The 19,556-nt window shown below is 42.9% G+C and overlaps 1 protein-coding gene and 1 non-coding gene across 2 annotated transcripts; one reads left to right on the top strand and one right to left on the bottom strand.

The window, feature by feature from the left end:
* Nucleotides 1–17: 17 nt before the first annotated feature.
* trnat-cgu lies at nucleotides 18–89 on the bottom strand. Its single transcript has one exon. It is a non-coding gene; the product is annotated as a tRNA-Thr (tRNA).
* Nucleotides 90–5,370: 5,281 nt separating this feature from the next.
* Nucleotides 5,371–18,616, top strand: LOC121620936 (polycomb protein suz12-B-like). The gene is made up of 16 exons (XM_041957190.1): nucleotides 5,371–6,073; nucleotides 6,861–6,907; nucleotides 7,029–7,093; nucleotides 10,022–10,090; nucleotides 10,589–10,638; nucleotides 10,747–10,832; nucleotides 10,967–11,213; nucleotides 11,335–11,437; nucleotides 11,545–11,650; nucleotides 12,266–12,440; nucleotides 12,560–12,648; nucleotides 13,276–13,419; nucleotides 14,152–14,309; nucleotides 14,448–14,646; nucleotides 14,906–14,985; nucleotides 15,252–18,616. The coding sequence occupies exons 1-16, from the start codon at nucleotides 5,902–5,904 to the stop codon at nucleotides 15,676–15,678; spliced, it is 2,217 nt and encodes a 738-aa protein (XP_041813124.1). The 5' UTR covers nucleotides 5,371–5,901; the 3' UTR covers nucleotides 15,679–18,616.
* The last annotated feature ends 940 nt before the right edge of the window (nucleotides 18,617–19,556 follow it).

Here is a 19,556-nt window from a genome sequence, read left to right as displayed (position 1 = left end):
ATGACATCCCACGCTGCAGGCACGGACGGGGTTCGAACCCGCGATCTTCGGTTTACGAGACCGACGCCTTACCACTTGGCCACCGCGCCTGGCAGTGTATGTGGAGACCCCTTTTCCCATTTCGGGCACCAATCTTCTCTGTCTGGTGAATTATTGTTCAAAAAATTGTCAATGTCTGCCGAGTCCGTTCTTCAACCCTGTGAAGTCCATAGACTTGCCTGCAAGAGAGGATTTTATTACCAGACTCCATTCAAAATCTGTAATATTTTGATTTAGCAGCATATATTCGCGTTTTCCCTGCTTTTCGAACGCACTCATGAATTCTGCAAAACTCAATACGCCAAAATCAACGATTCAGTAAACTTAATGAAAGAGTTTGTTCGTATTAGATAACGTTACCTGGTGAAATGTGAATGCATTACAGATGACGCGCACCTTGACAGAATTTCTTTGTGAAGCCGAATGTTTCAGAAAGTGGCCTTCGTGATGATTAAGTGTCGTGGTACATGTTTTATTAACTGTATTGTTGTATGTGTTGAAGTCATAAAAAGCGTTAAATGTCGAAACGAAGTTTGGTGTACCTCTGTCGCCATACAGCAGAGTAGGGAATCTTAATCGAACACACCCGGAAGTGGGTAAGTGGTTCTCGGAAGATGGGGATTCAGTCTTTCTCTGAAACATGGTAACGTTAGCTACAGATGTCGTACGATGATGTGAAACTGGCGTGTTCATGCGCGGATGGTGCGAAGATTCTGCGGTACTTGTTAATTTCAGAAGTAGCTCATGCTGTAAGTAAAATGACTCAGAGAAAAGTGAGTGCTGGCGTGGCAGCAAGGAACGAGCCTGAGTGTTAGCTAAATCGTTAGCTCGCTAGCAGAGGAGCTGTTCGATAACGTTACAGAAGTTAGTCACCTTCTGTGTAAGATGCGTTATTATCTTCATGCTAAACCGGTGCTGCTGTGCCAAGTGTGCTGTTACTGCATGTTAGTTTTACACATTCAAGAAAGCAAACCTTATTACGCATGTGAAATTGTATTAAAAACCACGTAGGGGTAATAAAAACGAGCTGTTTGACAAGTTTACACATTAGACAAAGTATGAATTAAGACTCGTTCAGCATCACTGTGAGCCATTCTTCAATTCGGCATGTTAAATAATGTCAGTATGTGAAGCTGAAGCTTTATCTGAGGCCTTGAATTTATACATATCGATACTAATCGCCTCTAATGGAAGCTCATGTTTGCTCTCTTGGAGCAGGAAATAAATCTCTTTAATATGCCTCATTTGCTGAAGCTTCCTTTTTAGGCCTACAAGTCAGTACTGATCATATTATCGACCTATTGATATCCCGTTCTCGTTTTAAAACATGTTTTTTCTTCAAATTAATTATTCCAGTCCAGCTAAACTTATAAATGGAGAACATGAGTTTTTGAAGGAGTTTTGCATCGTACATCAATGTGATTATTTCACATGTGATCATTTAGATATGTTTGCTTCAAATTTTACTTTTGGAGATATGAAAAATATATATATATATATATATATATATATAGTTTTCAACCCTGTCTCCCAGCTGCTATACAGAGCAGGTAAATGAAGCATTACAGGAACAAACGTATATAAAAGCAGAGCCATAGCATTCTGTCAGTGTGTTTCAGGGCATTGCTCAGTGCTGAGTTGAAATCTTGGTGTGTTCTGTGTTCTGGTTCCAGTCTCTGACAGAAGCTGTCCAATCTGCTGCAGCTTGAGCCTCGCTGTGTGCTTCACCATGCCGCTGGTGGTGGACGCCGTGTGGGCGCTGTGGAGCATTGGAGCCGGCATCTATGACTACTTCCACACCAGCGCCATGGAGGAGAGGATCCACACGCTGGAAAACGTCCTCTCCATCCACCAGTTTGTGATCGCAGCCCTGTCGGCAGGCCTCATCCTGCTCATGACCTATATCCTATGGAGAAAACACTGAAACCCCATGGACCGTGACCAAGAGCCCACTGCGATGTTGTCTTGTCGCAGGATATCTCATGTTTCCCAGGGTAGTGTCCATCCTGATGTTGGATCATGTGACTGCTCACGCTTGAAAATCAAGCTTATGTAGTAACGATCAGAATGTGACAGATGAGGTCAGGAGCACTGATGGGCAACTAAACCGAGCAGCAAAGCTCCATAAGGACTCAACCAACATGCGGTCTTTGAAAACTCATCCGGTACCATTCAGGTTGTGTCTGTCTGTCTGTTTTATCTGTCTGACTGTCTGTCTGTCTTTGGATGCTAAAAATAGTAATACAAAATCATAACAGCTTCTCTAGGAAACTTTGCACTTACACTATTCTTTGCCAAGCTTGAAGGACCTGACCATCAAGATGAAATCCACTAATTGAAGCATCTTTCCGCTGTATGAAGAGGGACGAAGACGTTTAGTGGGCGTCAGTGACGACAGCTGTCTCTGAAAAGCGTAGACACTTTAGAATTTCAACCCCTGGATTTGTTGCAGTAGTGAAGTGCGACTGCGGTTGCCATTAAGTTTTTTTTAACCCGTTATCACAAGATCAGAATGTAATTACCTTGAGATCAACTGTTTTCTCGTGTTCACACATTCATTTTATTTTTTTTTCTCAGACCCCATACCTGAGATACTAACATGATTCTGTCATCATCTTGACATGACAAACTTCTATTACCTCTGTCATGAGGAAACAGATGGTCCTAATGTTGTGTTCTCCTCTGTAACTTCTGCTCTGTTGTCTTCAGAGATGCCTCTCTCTCTCAGAGCTCAGAGGAATAATCCCGTGCTGAAACTCACTTTGGTTCGTCTGTCGTCTGAGTGACTGAACATAAACGTCTTATCAGGAGATTTTTAAATCATCTGAACAGTGTCTAAAGAATATGACATTAAATTTAACTCCTGATCTCAGGATACATTTGGGTTAAAAACAAAATATGACTAATAAGTAAACGTGTCATCTTTAATGGGATGGGGATGGCAACATGTGATCTCCCAGGATGCTGTGCTCCACTCTTCAAAGCTGGTCTCGGGCCACGTCGTTGCAGGGGCGCAGCAGCGCTTTGATGGGAGTGTTTGGCTGTGATCAGTGAACTCGGCTGAATTCAGCCCATCAGACATCCCTCTGAGCTGTGAGAGGCTCAGTCTGTGGAGTCAGTTTAATGGCTGGAAGTGATCTGGTTGCACTGTCACAGTTAAGATTATAATCAAAGCAGAGATTTTAAAAAGCACACATTTGCCTTCAGCTGCTGGTCTTTTCCTGCTTCCAGGTGATAGACCCGCTCCAACAGGGTAAACACAAAAAACACAATAAGGTTTAAACACTGGGAGATGAATTCATCATTTATGTGGTTTCTTTATTTTTCATGCTGAGGAGAAGGGATTGGAGATGTAGGATGGAGGTTTGTTTATTTATTTAGTGTACTCTGTGTGTGTGTGTGTGTGTGTGTTAAATTTGTCAAAGTTTACATTTTTATAACAGTTTCCAGTCCATCACCCCAGTTTTTCTTACTAAGTATTAAAGAGAAACGGTCTAATGATTGAATCACTCTCACTACTGTACCTGCTTACTCTCTGGGGTTCATTACCAGACTTCTGTATGCACTACTGTATGTTACTCTGACAAACTGTTGCCATGACGACTGCTAAAGGGAATATGTTTGAATAATAAATCAGAATTTAAGTCCCAGCTGTTCTTTGTCACACTGTGTGTTAATTATTAAGTTTTGTTCCCTGTCACAATGAATAGCTGATCCACAATAATAATAATAATAGAAACAATGAATATGATTTACAATGAATAATATTTACAGCATCAGTCAAATGATCGGACATACTTTCCCATTCAATGGTTTTCCTTTTCGTTATTTTAAGATTTTTTATTATTTTTGCATGTCATGTTTTTTCTCAGTTTTGATGTCTGCAGTAATTATTTGCTGTGTAGATAATATAATAAAATAATGTGTATCATAAAAGTCCAGGAAAAACCATTGAACGAGAAGGTGAGTCCAAACCTTGTCTGGTGCTGTATGTATTTTTGTATGCTGTGAAAGCTGTGTTGTCGCAGCAGAAATTCATCCTTCAGACCTGCTGTCAGTGATTTCGTTTCAGTCTTTCAGCCGTCTGATGGCCTCTGACTGGTTAGTAGTCATTGCAGCTGATGAACACAGTTGAAGTAGATCACCAGTGTGTAAGTGCTGTGTATGCTCATGAGCTGTTTTAGCCCTCATTATGTTTTGGGGTCAGTGGTTTAGTCATGCAGGCAGTGTTGTGCTAATCCTGGACCATATCAAGAGAGATTATTGCCATGCAATATTATCTCTTTTAACCTTATTGGTATTCTCCATTTTCTTTAAATATTTCAACAAAAAGTTTGGATGTTTTTATGAATCATATTCAATGAATAATCTTCAGAAAAAAATTCTATAGTTAAATCAAGTGTGATGTGCTGATTAAATAAACTTTTTAAAATAAAAATTCTATGAGCGAACATCCATATCTCAAAAAGAAATAATGTGGTAATTCATTCATTCTTGTGGTCTGTTGTATTTTCAGCAGCTTGAGTTTTAATCGTGTGATGTGATGAATTTGGCTATGCTGCACATATACTTTTTTATTTTCAAGACTATAAATTGTCACCAATTATTTCATCAGTGGCTTTAAGCACTCCTTGATTTTAACAGACGGATGTTACAAAATTACTATATTTTCCATGATTTTAAATGTGATGATGTGTCTTCAGGTGGAAAAATCCCAAGGAAAATCATAATGTACACACTTTATTCGGCTCTTATTTAAAACTTGTTTCCATAAACAATAATATAGTCAGTGACTTTACTCGAGGTAAACTAATTTAATTTGAATAACGTTGAATGTCTGACCATATTTAGACTTGGCTTGCCATGCTGCAGGCGGCAAATGCGCCTCTGCACGCACCTCCTGTTTCCAATTCACACAGTGAGACCAGCCAATATTCCCACCAATGAGAGCACAGGTTTTCACAAACAAGAACGGTGATTGGGTAGACCTATTAGAAGGCGGGATCTTTCAACACACCAAGGTGGAACCTTCAACCTACATTTTTAACAAGTCGCCAAAATTAGGCCAAAGAACAGGAGACTCATATGATTTTGCCTTCAAAATAAAAGCATACAATTGGTCAAGCTGTCGCTTTTAAGATACCATGTGTTTGATGTAGTAGGTGAGATGTACTGAGCTGTATTTATGATTTCATATTAGCATCTGCATTTCACAAAATTACTCGAAGCACGTATTTAACAGTTTTATATTGTAATTAGAGTTTATTTAGAAAATACTAACCGGATAATCGTTGTGTTATTTTATGTGACTTTCCAGTACCGCTAACCCGACTTGCCGACAGGCGCAAGACGACATATAATGCGAATTTTATTGAAATTATGGCATCGAAACCTCCGAAAGCGTGTGTCATCTCTGTGTTAAACCAGCTGTCGTTCTGCAGCACCTTTCGAGTTCTTAATGATTGAAGTCAGAGTGCCGGACAATGCTAGCCAATTAGCCCGGGGTTATCGCTAGCTGGCTAAGGAAGTAAGCCAGTTAGCTAGCAAGCCGCGTCAGCTTGCCAGAGGCTGATATCTTGTTTCGCGCATTTCAAGGCTCTTCGCCGACCTCTGTAACTGTTAAACCGGCACCTAAACGAAAACAGTTGATAGTGGCTTTACCAATGTCAAATATAAAAGACTTAAACTTCCACACTCTGCCTTTAAAAATGAACAGACAGTAGTGTTTCTCCTAACCGGCTGGTTTTCTGCAAACGCTGCCCTTTTGTTTTGACAAAGGAAGAGGACCTGAGTTTCTTTTTCTTTTTTTTTACACCACTTCACATCTGGTGGTGGGACACTTTCCTTGGCCATTTTTTGGCAATGGCTCCCCAGAAGCAGAGCTCTTCAGGTGGAAGCCACCCGGTGGGTTTTGGTTCTGGAGGAAAAGCCAACGGGTTATACCAGTCTTCCTCCTCTGCGATGGCTGCAGCCAAGAAGCCCAACCTGCAACTCATTCAAGCCGACCACGAGTTGTTCCTGCAGGCCTTCGAAAGTGAGTCGCTGCTGTCATCAAGTTGCATGTTCATATATATATCAGTGCTGGAGTTTAATTAAGAGTCAGAGGAGGCTTTACAGTGGCCGTGTGAGAGGTGAGGGGCTGCAAAGCTGGAAGAATGAATCATTTTACAGCTGTATTGCAGACCCTCTCCATACTTGCTATCATCGACGAGTCCTTTTGAACACTGTGCATTTTAATTTTAGCCATGGCCACTGTCCATTTACTGTTAATGAACTTCATTCAGTCATAAAACTTGTTACACGCTGCAGGTGATCTGCTTATTTGCATGTTTAATTCAAGGTGAACTTACAAGACAAAATGAAAAGGTTGCTAAACACAGACAGGTCGAATATTGAATTATTTTAATCTATTTGTTTAATTAATAGTCTCGATGCTGGAACAAATTGTTTTGGTTAATCTATCAGTTACATTTTAGGCAATTATGTAGTTTCTAAAATGAAATTAAAACTAAGTTACTTAACCACAACTTGATGCCTTTAAATATCTTTGGTTTGACGAACAGTCAAAGATAAAATATAGAGCAGAGAAAAGCAGGCGGATCCTTTTAAAGCAGAAAATATTTGTCATTCTCACTTAATTGATTACCAATATGATAAATGCATTAAAGTGTTCGCTCATTATATTTCTAATTGTTTCAGCAGTAGGTTTTTCTGAGCTTGTCACGCTTTTTGTTTGGCTTGTTCGAGATTCAAACTCTGCATCTAAAGGATGAATAACATATAAAGTACTGAGCTGAGGATGTGACTGTGTTTACTTGCAGAGCCAACACAAATCTACAGGTTCCTCCGCACCAGGAACCTGATTGCTGTGAGTGTTAGTCACATGATTAACTTGACCATTTGAGATAAGAGGATTTTTGTACCTCTTGGCACGTTGAAGTTGGATTCTGACACTTCATGTTTTTTTATCTCTCCCTCTCACATTCCAGCCGATATTCTTGCACAGGACGCTCACCTACATGTCCCACAGAAACTCAAGGAATAACTTCAAAAGGTAAAAACAGGAAAAGATGCTGATGTGCTTCGCAGGTTGTTGTGATGCAGGAAATCAAGTGTTCAAAGGGAACTTTTAGACTGAGCAGATCTGTTGTGTTGCCGCTTTGTTTCCCTCTGTTTTAAGTTTCAAAGCTTTGGATTAAAAGCTGGTGTTAAATAGTTTTTCTCTTAAAAAGCAGGTCAAGTGTTATCTGCAGTGAAAGTCAGCCAACATGTCTGCTGCTGTAGGTGGGGGCTGAGTGGATCAGTTAGAGGAGACGTTTTCAGTTAGGCTGCTTTGCATACGGACCTGGCTCACAATACACATGGGGCTGCGTGTGGTTCAGTTTGCCCTGAGGGCGTGTGTTGAAATGTGGCGAGCATGGTGTTCTCTCGTGGATGTTATTGTTGGAGGATATCAGATTATGCATTTTATTTCTTGTTAAAAAGCTCAGGCTGCATAATTATGTCAAAAATGGCGACAATAACTGATTTTTATCAGCTGCTATTCAATTAAAACGAAATAGGTGCAAGCTGAATATTGGGTGTTAATTAGTTTTTCATTAGCAGCCAAACTGATTATTTACTGCACATCTGAAACGCTATCAGCCGATCTTTAACCATCACTTAAATGGATTAGTCTGTTTTTGCAGTCCATATTTGGACATGCACTCATCAGACCGGTGCTTTTCCTCTTCGAGGTGCACTAATTTCAGTTCTTTGCTTGGGACTGAAAATGGCAGCCGTTAGCTTGTGTTTTTCCTCACTTGAAGCGGTGAGGCAGTGAACCAGGTGACTCGTCTGCTGCAGCTCGGCTCAGTTTCACTTTCTGCTGCACTCGTGCATGCTTCAGTCACATGAAACGCTGCTTGTGACTTGAGATGAATCACTGAAACACAGTGACTCTTCACAAAGAATGAACAACTGAAAAACATGAAGAAAGTGAAAGGCAGCAGATGGATTTCATTGATTAGATTTCATGCTGTTCATGTTCTTTACTTATTTGATCAGAAACTGCTTCTAGTCTTCTCTCCTGTTGCCTCTTTGAAAGCGCTCTTTTCAAAATGGTCCACAGCCGATCCTACCTGAGCTGGATCTAAGCTCTTCTTGATGTTTTATGTATGCAACTATAAGCCAATTAAAGTAAAAGGCACCCGGCTGACAGCATGTCCAGTGGCAGTAAAATAATGGCCTTCATGTTTTTTCACAGTGACTCAAATGAATAAGCAGGCGGCACTTTTTGATTCAGTGCTGATGTCCGTCTGAGCGCAGCCTGAAGGAGTGAGGGTGGTTTGTTGCGTTCTGCAGGGCTCTGCACAGCCTCGCAGGTGTTTTCAGTTACTTCGTCTCATTAGACCTCTGCTCAGGTTGAAGTCAGACAGAACTATGAATTATGCGAGGTCGCTAAACTCTGCGTGAGTCCAAACATCCAACGACACGCTGCCGATTTGAGCCAGGTGGGCATGCTTTCCATTTAACTTCAGTTCAGCACACATGCTGCTGATACGCGCTTGAATTGGCAGCTTGCGTGGCGCGAATACAACATGTCACACCTGCCAACAAAATCCTTAACAGCACAGACTAACGAACGCAGATCTCACGTGGACTGTCGTGGTCGAATCCAAGAGGAAACTGTTCTGCACCATCTCTGTCAGAACCTGAAAGCTGTGAAAAAAACAGTTTCTCCACTTCCTGCTGCGTAGACTAACAGCTGATATTGATTAAACATCGAATGCATTTGCTTCAGTCACTTCAGCAAAGACACAAATATTCAGCACCTGCTGCTGAGAACGGAAAACATCAAAAATGCTGCTAAAACAGGCAAAAGCTGATGTAGAATCAGCTGCACAGAGAGAATTAGACACTGAAGGCTGTGTGTACTCTACGTGCTGCACATACACATAATATACACGCTGCCTCATGACAGTTCAACCTGTTTCAGAGGTCACTGTGAACTCTGATGGAGGATTTGTTTCTTTGCAGCTGTTTCTATCTGTGAGTCTGAGCAAAACTAAAATCCTCATTCTGAGATTCTGTGAAAGTAATCCATGCTTTTATTACGCCTGAACTTGATTTCTGCAACTGAGAGTCAGTCAGTCTTCACCTTCAAGTCTGCAGAACGCTGCTGCTTCGTTTTTAGCAGGTTCTAGCTGTACTTGCGTCCCTCCCCTGGATCCATGAGACCATTTTGACGGCGTATCATCAAAGAAAAGAAAAAGAAAAAATCTTTTTTGTACAATACTTTTTATTGCTACTGTTTGCTATTTTTGCTATTTTATTATTATTTATATAATTTTTGCTGCTTGATGTGTGTAATCCTGCTGCTGCACTGCAATTTCCCAGCTTGGGATAAATAAAGTCTGTCTCTCTCTCTCTCTATCTCTCTCTCTCTCTCTCTCATCCACCCATCCATCCATTAACTACCTGACCTTTTTAATTCCTTATACCCCACCAAGAACACTCAGGTTCTCTGAACAGTCACTTGTGGTCGTCCCTCGGGCTCAGCGGAAGCTCGGGGCGACCGAGCTTTCTCAGTTGTGGCCCCCCAAACTGCCCCACCACATCAGACCTGCCCCCGCTATTGAGTTGTTCAAAGCACAGCTAAAGGCCCACCTCCTCTCTAAATGTACTCCTGTAGTGGTTGTCTCATTTTTGCTTTGATTTTATCTTGATCTCTGCATGGCTGCATGTTTGATTTCTGTCATTTCTGTTTTCTTTTGTCTCTGTTTGTAAAAACCCTTTGATCAGCTATAAAAGTGACCAGACTTTATTAAAGCAAGATTATAGAAGTTATACAGCATAAACCGACTCTGGTTTGTCTCTGCATAGAAATTGTTCCTCTGTACAGTGAGCTGTTAATCTGCCTGTCGGTCAGTGTTGGGGGGTGGGGGTGGGGGTGGGGGTGGTGTTGTTGTTGCTAACCCCTGCTGTTTGTCTGCATGTTCAGGAAAAGCTCCAAGGTTGACAATCTGTTGTTCAAAGTGGAAAAGATGAGAGGCGAACAGGAGACTCACAGGTAAACACTCAGTCCACAGAGATTTACTGTTTCTTCTCTTATTGTTATTTGATGAATAATGTTTGACGACGTGGTCTGATGGAATATATCATCGTATCAACCAACCACAATGTTTTTAACTTATTGAGTAATTGGCCTAAAATAATTGAAGCATGAATCACAAAATGTTTCTGTTTGTGGAAATAAGATAATTGGGAAATTAGCCAAAAACCTTCTTTGAGCTATTTTGAAAACAGATTTTGGTAAAATTTGGCTGAAAATTAGAGTATTAAATTAAATTAGAGTAGCTGTGAGTATATTTAATCCGACTGTTTCCGTGTACGTGCATGAAGCCGTTTCTGATCTTTCTGTTGTAACATCCGGACTTAAACGTTAGCCAGGATGCTCTTCTCCAGTTTTTCTGACTGCTCTCCATGTGAACTTGGCATCAAGTGGACATTTGATCAAAAATAACATCACCTGTCAGAATTTAGAAGTTCTTCTGTTTCTCCTCCACAGCTTGGCGTCTAATCTGCAGCTCACCTTTACCGGCTTCTTCCACAAAGCTGGTAAGTTTGTCCTTCTCAGTATCCGTCCCTCAGCTCTTGTGTATATACATGTGGTCCTTCCACTGATGCAGGAAGTCTCTTGTGCCGTTGGTGTTGTGGTGTTCTCAGGGAAGCCGTCTCAGGACAGTGAGAACGAGCAGAACTCCGTGTCTCTGGAGGTGTTGCTGGTCAAAGTCTGTCACAAGAAGAGGAAGGTGTGTGTCATCATCATGTGGTATCTCATCGCTGCTGGTGTGAACATTTTTGATGACTTTGATCTTTTAAAAGAGAGGCGTCTCCTGCTTCTTCCGCGCTGAAATACATCTGAAACGTCTGTCATCCCGTCCAGGATGTGAGCTGTCCGGTAAAGCAGGTCCCGACGGGGAAGAAGCAGGTTCCTCTGAACCCAGAACCGGGCGCTGGGGTCCAGGCCAAGCCGGGCTCCTTCCCCTGCCTGCTGGTTCCCAGCAGCGAGTTTGAACCCAGCAACTCTCACATGGTCAAGTCTTACTCGCTGCTCTTCAGGGTCTCGAGGCCCGGATACCCCCGAAAACAGATCAACGGCCTGGCCAACGGGGAGAACCACCACAGCAGAGGTGAGCAGAGACTTTCAAAGACAAACAGGATACACTGATCAGGTTTTGAGACCAGTTTTAAGCTTCATCCTCAGTCCTGTGTGGAGGAGAAGGGGTGCATGACATCATGTGTCTGTTTCAGATTTTACAGAGGAAATGGTGAACAGGAAGAGGAGGAGCTCCTCTCTCAGGGAGGAGGGAGAGACCACATTTGTGGCTCAGATGACCGTCTTTGATAAAAACAGGTGAAACTCACACAGTCCGACACGCGAACCGTCACCTGCCGGAGAAAGTCTTGTTATAATCTGTGTGTTGCAGAAGCAGCAAGTTAGAAACATGTTGTTGTGTGCAGACGTCTGCAGTTGTTAGATGGAGAGTATGAGGTGTCTATGCAAGAGATGGAGGAGTGTCCCATCAGTAAGAAGAGGGCAACCTGGGAGACCATCCTGGACGGAAAGGTGTGTGTGTGTGTTTGTGAGAGAGAGAGACAAACTGTATAAATACATTTACAGGCAGGATGTTTACATAAAACCAAGCAGCTAGTTCAAGAAGGTCCAGAGGAGCGTTGTTTCTTCTGGAATGTACCAAATGATCTCATCTCATCACAATAGGCTGCGGTCACCCATAGCAACAGAGGCCGTCAGGTAAAGGTGAATGACGGCGAGTTTTCTTTTGTTTTTCTGTAAACAAATAAAAACATGATCTGACGTCAAACACACAGCAAACTCACCGTCGCCTTGTCCTCTAATGAATAATGATAGTAGTAATGATAATAAGAACAATCTTTATTTACAGAGCATAAAAACCCAAGTTACACAAGTTTCACACAGAATAACAAATTAAATTCAACAAAGTCTAAAGTCATTATTTTATGATCAAATTAAACATTTTATACTGAACAAATAAAATACGATTTACAGACAAAACCCTGTTTCTATGGTTACATATTACATGTAAAGAGTAGAGATAATTTAATGTTGTTCAACTGATGAAGTTGAATCGCTTTAATGTAAATATATGACAGACAGACGCCTCTGAAAGCCTGAAGAGACCTTTCTGCTCTCTTTTTGTAGTGTCTGCCTCCGTTTGAGAGCTTCTCTCAGGGTCCCACCCTGCAGTTCACCCTGCGCTGGACCAGCGACTCCTCCGATCGCTCCACTGCTCCTGTGGCTAAACCTCTGGCCACCCGCAACTCTGAGACCAACCAGGACCCCAGACCCAGCACCCTGAGAGCCACCCACACTCTGGGTGAGCAACACAACATTTAGGTTTTATAGTGATCTGTTTCAGCGTGCATGATGATTCATTATATTTATTATTTTCTTTAATGAGCGTGATTGATGGTGTATTCCTCCTCTGTGCTGCAGCTGTGAAAGAGTCCATAAATGCTGACGTGCAAACCAGAAGAGAACAAATCTCAGCTGAGCCCAGACAGAAACTACGCATCTTCTACCAGGTCAGCCTCGCCTGACTCTGTGTCAGTTTCACCCTCAGATCCGCTGCAGTTCACCACAGACTTGTCTCAAAGCAGAGGTCAGAACGTTCTGTTAACTGATCCCGTGTTCTCACGTTTATGTAATGATTTTGCCGACTTCCTGTCCAGATATGACAGCAATATCCGGGTTTTTCCTGCACTCTTACGGTCGGATTACGCTCCGAACAAGCTAGTTTGTGCTGTTGAGGAAATCCTGCCATCGAAACGCGTTATCAACACCAGCCATCAGTGATCTGAACTTCTTTCTCTCATTTCTCTTTTTCATTCTTCGCACAACTACTCCTGCCTGTGTGCAAGCAACCGCAGCACCGTGAATGCCTTCGAGGAGAGACTGAAAGTGTTTGTGTGGTTCATTTTGTCATGCAGAAGAGACACAGTTCCAACCAAGAGTTGGTTTGAAGCCCGTACTTTCAGAATGGGCTCAGACATACGTTCAGGACGTCACGTTAGTCTATGCTATCTGTTAGCTTGTTCTGTTAGCTTTAGTGGTAGTTCTGTCATTTTTTGTTTTAGCCTGATTTGAGGCTTCGCTCAGCCAGAACAGCATCATTGGACTGTCTCACGCTCGCCGTCTGTCTCTCCGTCCAGTTCCAGTACAACAACAACACGCGGCAACAGACGGAGGCCAGAGACGACCTCCACTGTCCCTGGTGCACCCTCAACTGCAGGAAGCTCTACAGTCTGCTCAAACACCTCAAGCTGTCTCACTCCCGCTTCATCTTCAACTACGTGGTGAGACGGTCTCGCGCTGTGTGGCACAGAGACGCCAAAAATTATCAAATCACAGGTGTAAGAGTCGCTCAGCTGAAATGTTCTGAACAATAAAACCTAAAATCTTTGATGCAGGAAAATATGACAGAAATGTAGGCACATGTAGCATAATCAATAATCAATAATTAAACATGTACATTTTGTTCCTCTCATATATAAATCCAGCGATGATGATAAGAATTAGAATAACGATGATGATGATGATGATAGTAATGCACTTTATTTATGACACATTCAAAACAAAGTCACATGGGTAAATCAAGATAAAAACATTTAAATCTTTCAAATAAAATTGAGCAATTTCAAGTCCAAAAAAATAAAAATGCCCAAGTTTGATAGAATGAAAGAAGAGAATAAACTAAATGATTAAGTCATCAGGACTAGAAGGATTTTGGGCTACAAACACTGATGAGAGATTTGCAGAAGTGATTTGAAAGATGTTTCCAGAAGATGTGAGAATAATCACATTTATTCAAATCATTTGAGTGATTTAAAGGTTTTTCTTTGACTTATTATGTTTAGTTGTCATGGCTGCTGCTTTCTTTCACACATCACAAATAAAAACCACAGACACGTCTGAATATAAATGCTATTTTCAGTTTTGGAAATCTGGATTCGTCTGCATTTATCTTCATGATGTGGTTTCTGACAGTTTGATGTTACTTCTTTATTTCCCGTCCTGATCCCCGGCAGCCCCATCCCAAAGGAGCAAAGATCGAGGTCTCCATCAACGAGAGTTATGACGGTTCGTACGCAGGGAACCCGCAGGACATCCACAGCCAGCCGGGCTTCGCCTTCAGCAGGAACGGCCCCGTCAAGAGGACCACGGTCACCCACATCCTCACCTGCAGGTGCTGCTGATTCCCCGAGCAAAATATTTACTCTTTACTTTCATTGTTCAGCGTCTCTGCAGCATTATTCCCTGTCAGGAGTGCAGGTAGTTCCTGAGGATGTTAACACATCAGTACTTACCTTCCCTTTCTGTCTAGACCCAAGAGGACGAAGGCGAGTCTGTCGGAGTTTCTGGAGTCGGAGGACGGCGATCGGGAGCAGCAGAGGACGTACATCAGCGGACACAACCGCCTTTACTTCCACAGCGACAGCTGCGTGCCGCTCCGGCCTCAGGAAATGGAAGTGGACAGCGAGGACGAGAGGGACCCGGACTGGCTCAAAGAGAAGACCGTCAAGGTTAGTCCACAGCTGAAGGAGCCGATAAAGGGACACTGAGTTAACAGTGTAGCTGCTGTTGGGTTTGCTCCGTCTGTTCGGGTTTAATGGGGAACAACACTGATCATGTTTATCCAGCTGATGAGGGTTGTTGCCTCGCTCTCGCTGTTTCTGCTCCGTTCCTGCACTTCTGTCGCTTCAGCTTACTTCAGAAACTTGAGACTAAGCTTCACAGCGATGAAAGAGATCCAGTTTAAAGTCCGCTCTGCTCTCACTGCAGCAAATCGAGGAGTTCACTGACGTCAACGAGGGCGAGAAGGAGATCATGAAGCTGTGGAACCTCCACGTCATGAAGCACGGGTGTGTATGAAGTTCAGAGCCGTTTTATTGAGTTCAAGTCCAGGATTTAGTTTTCAAGACTAAAATAAGTCAAAGGTGACTAACTGGCAGACGAGCGACAGTTTTTAGTTGCAGCATAATTAATGTTCACTGAATGAGAATGTTTGTTTTGCACATGATAAACTTCCAGAATAATTTTAACCACTTCCCAAACTGACTAACGAGCCAATTATACAATCTGAGCACCGAAACACGTGAAGAATTATCTTATCGTGTCCTCCTTCCAGCTTCATAGCCGACAACCAGATGAACGAGGCCTGCCTGCTGTTTGCTGAACACAACGGCGCCCACATCGTCAAACACAACCTCTACCGCAACTTCCTGCTGCACCTGATCAGCATGCACGACTTCAACCTGGTCAGCACGCTGACCATCGACCGCGCCATGGCCCGACTGCGCCTCATGCAGAGCCAAGTCCGCCAGACGGACAAAGACGGGGAGGAAGAGGAGGAGGAGGAGGAGGAGGAAGAGGAGGACTGGGAGACGGCCGTGGAGTCCCAGCCCGAGCTGGATCCGGATCCGGATCCAGATCCGTCGGAGTATAAACCCTGTAGCGATGAGACCAGCAGCGGCTGCCTGGAGAACGGAAGCCAGCAGCAGGAGGCGGGAGGAGCTGTGACGGGCAGGTCGACCAGCAAGCAGAAAGTAGACTGACTGACTGTCAATCAGAGAGACTCAGAGATCCACAGACCAGACCAGCGGGTCGGAAAGTACAGGCTTCAGACCAGAATCTGCAAAAAGGCGACAGACAACCAGGTGTCATCTCACTCACACACACACACACACACACACACACACAGGTTACTGCAGGGATGATGTTTTCGAGCGCAAGTCACACCAGAAGCAGACGAAGCCGTATGATTCATCATTTTTTTGTCACGCGTCCTGACAGATACTGTAGATGTAACCGGGTTCGCGCTCCCACGTCCAACCCAACAGGTTTATTCATGACGAAACTGTGGAGCGAGCACAGATTCAGCCTTCAGCCTCTGAAGCTGGTGTTATTCTGTAGTTCTCTTATTGTCAGCGACCGTCTAAAAAAAAAACCTAAAATGCGTTCCTGACTTCCTGTCTGTGGCTCTCAGCTCGAAGCCCATTGGTTGCTACTGAAGATGTAAATCTTTAAAAACACGAATGTCTCATTTCCTGAAGCAGCTGCTCACTGTAGCCTCTCCAACTGGAGGAAATGGTGCATTTATTGGGGACTATTTTCTGCGGCGGATTAATCCACATTTGGTGCCGCAGTGAGAACCAGAGTGGCTCATTGATGTGTTTTCATGATCTAACAGGTTGTGAGTTTATCAGCGGTGATCTTCTCACTGAGTTGGCACAGATTTGAGAAGTCTGGATCTGCTGTCAGCTGTTTTTGAGCAGCGTGCGACATTAACCATCGTGTTTTCTGGAAGTTTTTAAGAAGAAGCGCTCGTCGTATCTGGCTGCTGGAGCCTGATCCTGACCTGCAGATTCACTTTGTGCTCGCTTCGTAGTTCAGTGAACAAACTGGGATCGTTTCCTTCGTCTTCCTCGCTGTGAAGGACCAATCAGTGACCTTCCAGCCACACTCTGCTGCACCAAAGGCTTTCTGTCCCGCTGAGCGTGTTCACAGTCATGTTAGTGTTACTGTTACGTGTCACAGATGTCTGATCAAAGGTCAGGTGATCAGTTCTCCAGGTGTCTGATCTGGTCCCTGATTAGGATCAGGTCTAATAAGGTCTGGACTGAAGCTGCTGCAGTTTCACCGGGACAGACTGATATTTATTCTGTTCATTTGAGTCAAACACAAACCGGCTCAGACGGCTGGGATCAGATCCTGGATCAGACTCACAGCAGCGACTCAAATATTCCGGTTTCAGGGCTCATCTGGTCACTGTTTACACACGAAGAGGAGTCAGGAGGATTCACCTGGGACACTAGTGTGCCTACACACACACACACACACACACACACACTTCCTGTGCAGTATCTACTGTTGGTGCTACATCTTTTTATTCCTCAGAAACACTTGCTGGTCATTCGAATGCGTCCCGGCTCCTTTCGTACCGCCAGCACTCAAACACCAAGATGTACTGATGCTTTTTAAACGGACTCGTTGCTTTCCTCCTCTTCTCCCGCTTCGTGCTCCACCTCTTTGAGTTAAAGGCTGAATTCGTTTCGACGCTGCAGCCGTTTGCTCCTGAGCTGTTTGGTTTCGTCTCATTGTCCCTCCCTCGTACTCAAACAGTTATTTTCTCGTCCAAAGCGATCGCTCGTCTGAACTGTTGGTCCAGCTTCTGTTGTGAGAAGCTGCTGCTTTTGTTTCAAATCATTACGAACTGAATCATTTTGGGCTTTTGGACTGTTGGTTTCGTAAAAAGGGCTCCGGGAACCGGTGAACCGCTTTTGCTTAATTTATCGTCTAGTTGATTAATTGACAGAATGATAATGAATGAAATTGAGTAGCTGCAGCCCCCCTTCACAGACGGCAGAGCCTGAAATGGCACACAGGTACAATTCATCAGCCTGAACTGAACTGGTTTTGGGTTATTGTCGGTGTTGCTGCACCTGCTGTCATGTACATAAGACTCTGTGAAACGATGTGTAATACATTAGCTTTGGATTACGAGTGTTTGGAAAGCTGAACGCCACCCGGGAGGTTTTTTAGTTTTAGTTTACAGACCAAAGGGGATACATTTTCCTGATTTCTCTGCTCTTGTTTCTTGTCTTCTGTGAAAACTTCTTGCTTTTTTAAAACAAAAGATTTCTGCAAAGTAGAGGGCTAAACACACAGAAAAAAAATAATCATATTGCTGTTATTTGGACAGATATTACAATATGAGTCACAGTTTTAGTGGAAATGGTCATTTCATTTCCACTGAAAAGAATATAAAAATGACGATAATGTGATTTTTGTTGGCGTCTGCACCGAACAGCATGCTCCCTTACAGCTGGAGGCTGCAGCGTCTCTGCAGCACCACGGTGTTTCATTTATAAATGCATGTTTTTACCTTCATCAGTAAATTGCAGCTGCTGCAGTTTAAGTGTTAAGTGTTGCACTTGGTGCGATTTTGATTGTCGAGGCCCTACTGCGAAGCAGACGCTAGCTGCATCTGTGAACATCTGACCCGATATCGCCGTGCTAAGTTTCAGTGAGATGAAAAGTACAATGTGCAGATGTTTCATAGTTTTCTGCTCCACGTTGAACCGACTGTATGCAGCCGTTCGGACCGACATCGATGCACCAGTGCAGCAGCTGATGCAGGAACATGTCGAGGTTTGATTTATTTGTGACCCTGCTCTATGAAAGCTTTACATCAATCAGAAGTCTGATGGTGACAAATCCAGCTCGCACACATCTGGTTTGGTGTTTGTGTTCACAGCCGTCTGGTTCATATGTGGCAGCTCTGACTGACGTGCACGATGATGGAGCCCACTGTAGGTTTTTCTTGTTTTTTTTAATTCATTCACATGAGACCAGCAGCATTTTGCACACGATGGGAGGAGCCATGTCAAGAAAACGAGACTTTTCTTCAACAATTTATGTGAAACCAGCTTGACGTTGTGAACTTTTGAGTTGAGTCAAAGTGGTTTTCTATTAAAAGAACAATTTTGTACTATTATAGATCTTGTGGTCCATTTCTTTCACAAACATGCACGCACAACACAAAAGGTGAAATATCACAGTTAGTCACAAGATGACCCCACAAACAGGACTGAGTGTAATAGCATTAGTGCTGTTATGTCTGCTTGTACTGAGTGTATAATAATGTGTTAATTACCCCCCAGTGGTCAGAACATGTAAGTACTTATCTGCCTGTGGCTAGTTTTATTTTTTAATCAATTTCAAAAGCTTTACTATCAAGACTATATTCACATGCAGTATCACCAAAAACAGTGAATACTCAGTAAAAAATCAACATTGGGGAAAGAAAAAGAAAAGTTAAACATAACATACTACGACTTCCGGTTTTCAAAATACAAAGACTAGACTCCAGTAAAACAGAAATGATGTTAGATCTCTTGTGGCCACAGTTAGAGTCCTTATTTGTCAGTAGGAAAATAAAGATATTATTGAAGTATTTGTATTTGACCTAATTTTTCACCTTCAGTTTAAATACTGTTAGCTAAACTAGCATTGCTGTGAAAGTAATGTTAGATGACGTTATCTTTGCTCTGTCCTACTAATCAGACCCTCCTGGGTCCTCCTGGTCGTGGTATGTCCGTCCGGATTTTACAATACATAAAATAATAATTACAGGAAGGAAACAGATGAGTTTTTAGTTCTCCACTAGAGAAGGTAGAGTCGTGTTGAACAGATCGAGGATGCTAAGGACGGTTAGCATTAGCCTGTGTATAGTTAGATACTAACCCTAACCCTCTAGTGGTTAAAGAGGGGAACTGCAAGACCACATTAACTAGAACCAGCGTATATGCAGGACAGCACACTGAAGATTCATGTGAATATTTCAAAACCATGAAGCTAACAGACACAAACTACATACAATGATGGTCACAGTCATCCTACATCACATTATTTTCTGCGTATAACAGTTGAG

Source organism: Chelmon rostratus, chromosome 17 (assembly GCF_017976325.1).
Source record: "Chelmon rostratus isolate fCheRos1 chromosome 17, fCheRos1.pri, whole genome shotgun sequence".
Classification (NCBI taxonomy): domain Eukaryota; kingdom Metazoa; phylum Chordata; class Actinopteri; order Chaetodontiformes; family Chaetodontidae; genus Chelmon; species Chelmon rostratus.
The sequence above is the reverse complement of the archived record's forward strand: the minus strand, read 5'-3'. Positions and strand labels throughout refer to the sequence as shown.

What these genes read in the sequence shown, in the direction of transcription:
- LOC121620936 (XM_041957190.1), top strand. Translation starts at nt 5,902, where the DNA reads ATGGCTCCCCAGAAGCAGAGCTCTTCAGGTGGAAGCCACCCGGTGGGT. An exon ending in GCTTCATCTTCAACTACGTG is followed by an intron (nt 13,420 to 14,151) that starts GTGAGACGGTCT and finishes GATCCCCGGCAG; the next exon opens with CCCCATCCCAAAGGAGCAAA. An exon ending in TCAAAGAGAAGACCGTCAAG is followed by an intron (nt 14,647 to 14,905) that starts GTTAGTCCACAG and finishes CTCTCACTGCAG; the next exon opens with CAAATCGAGGAGTTCACTGA.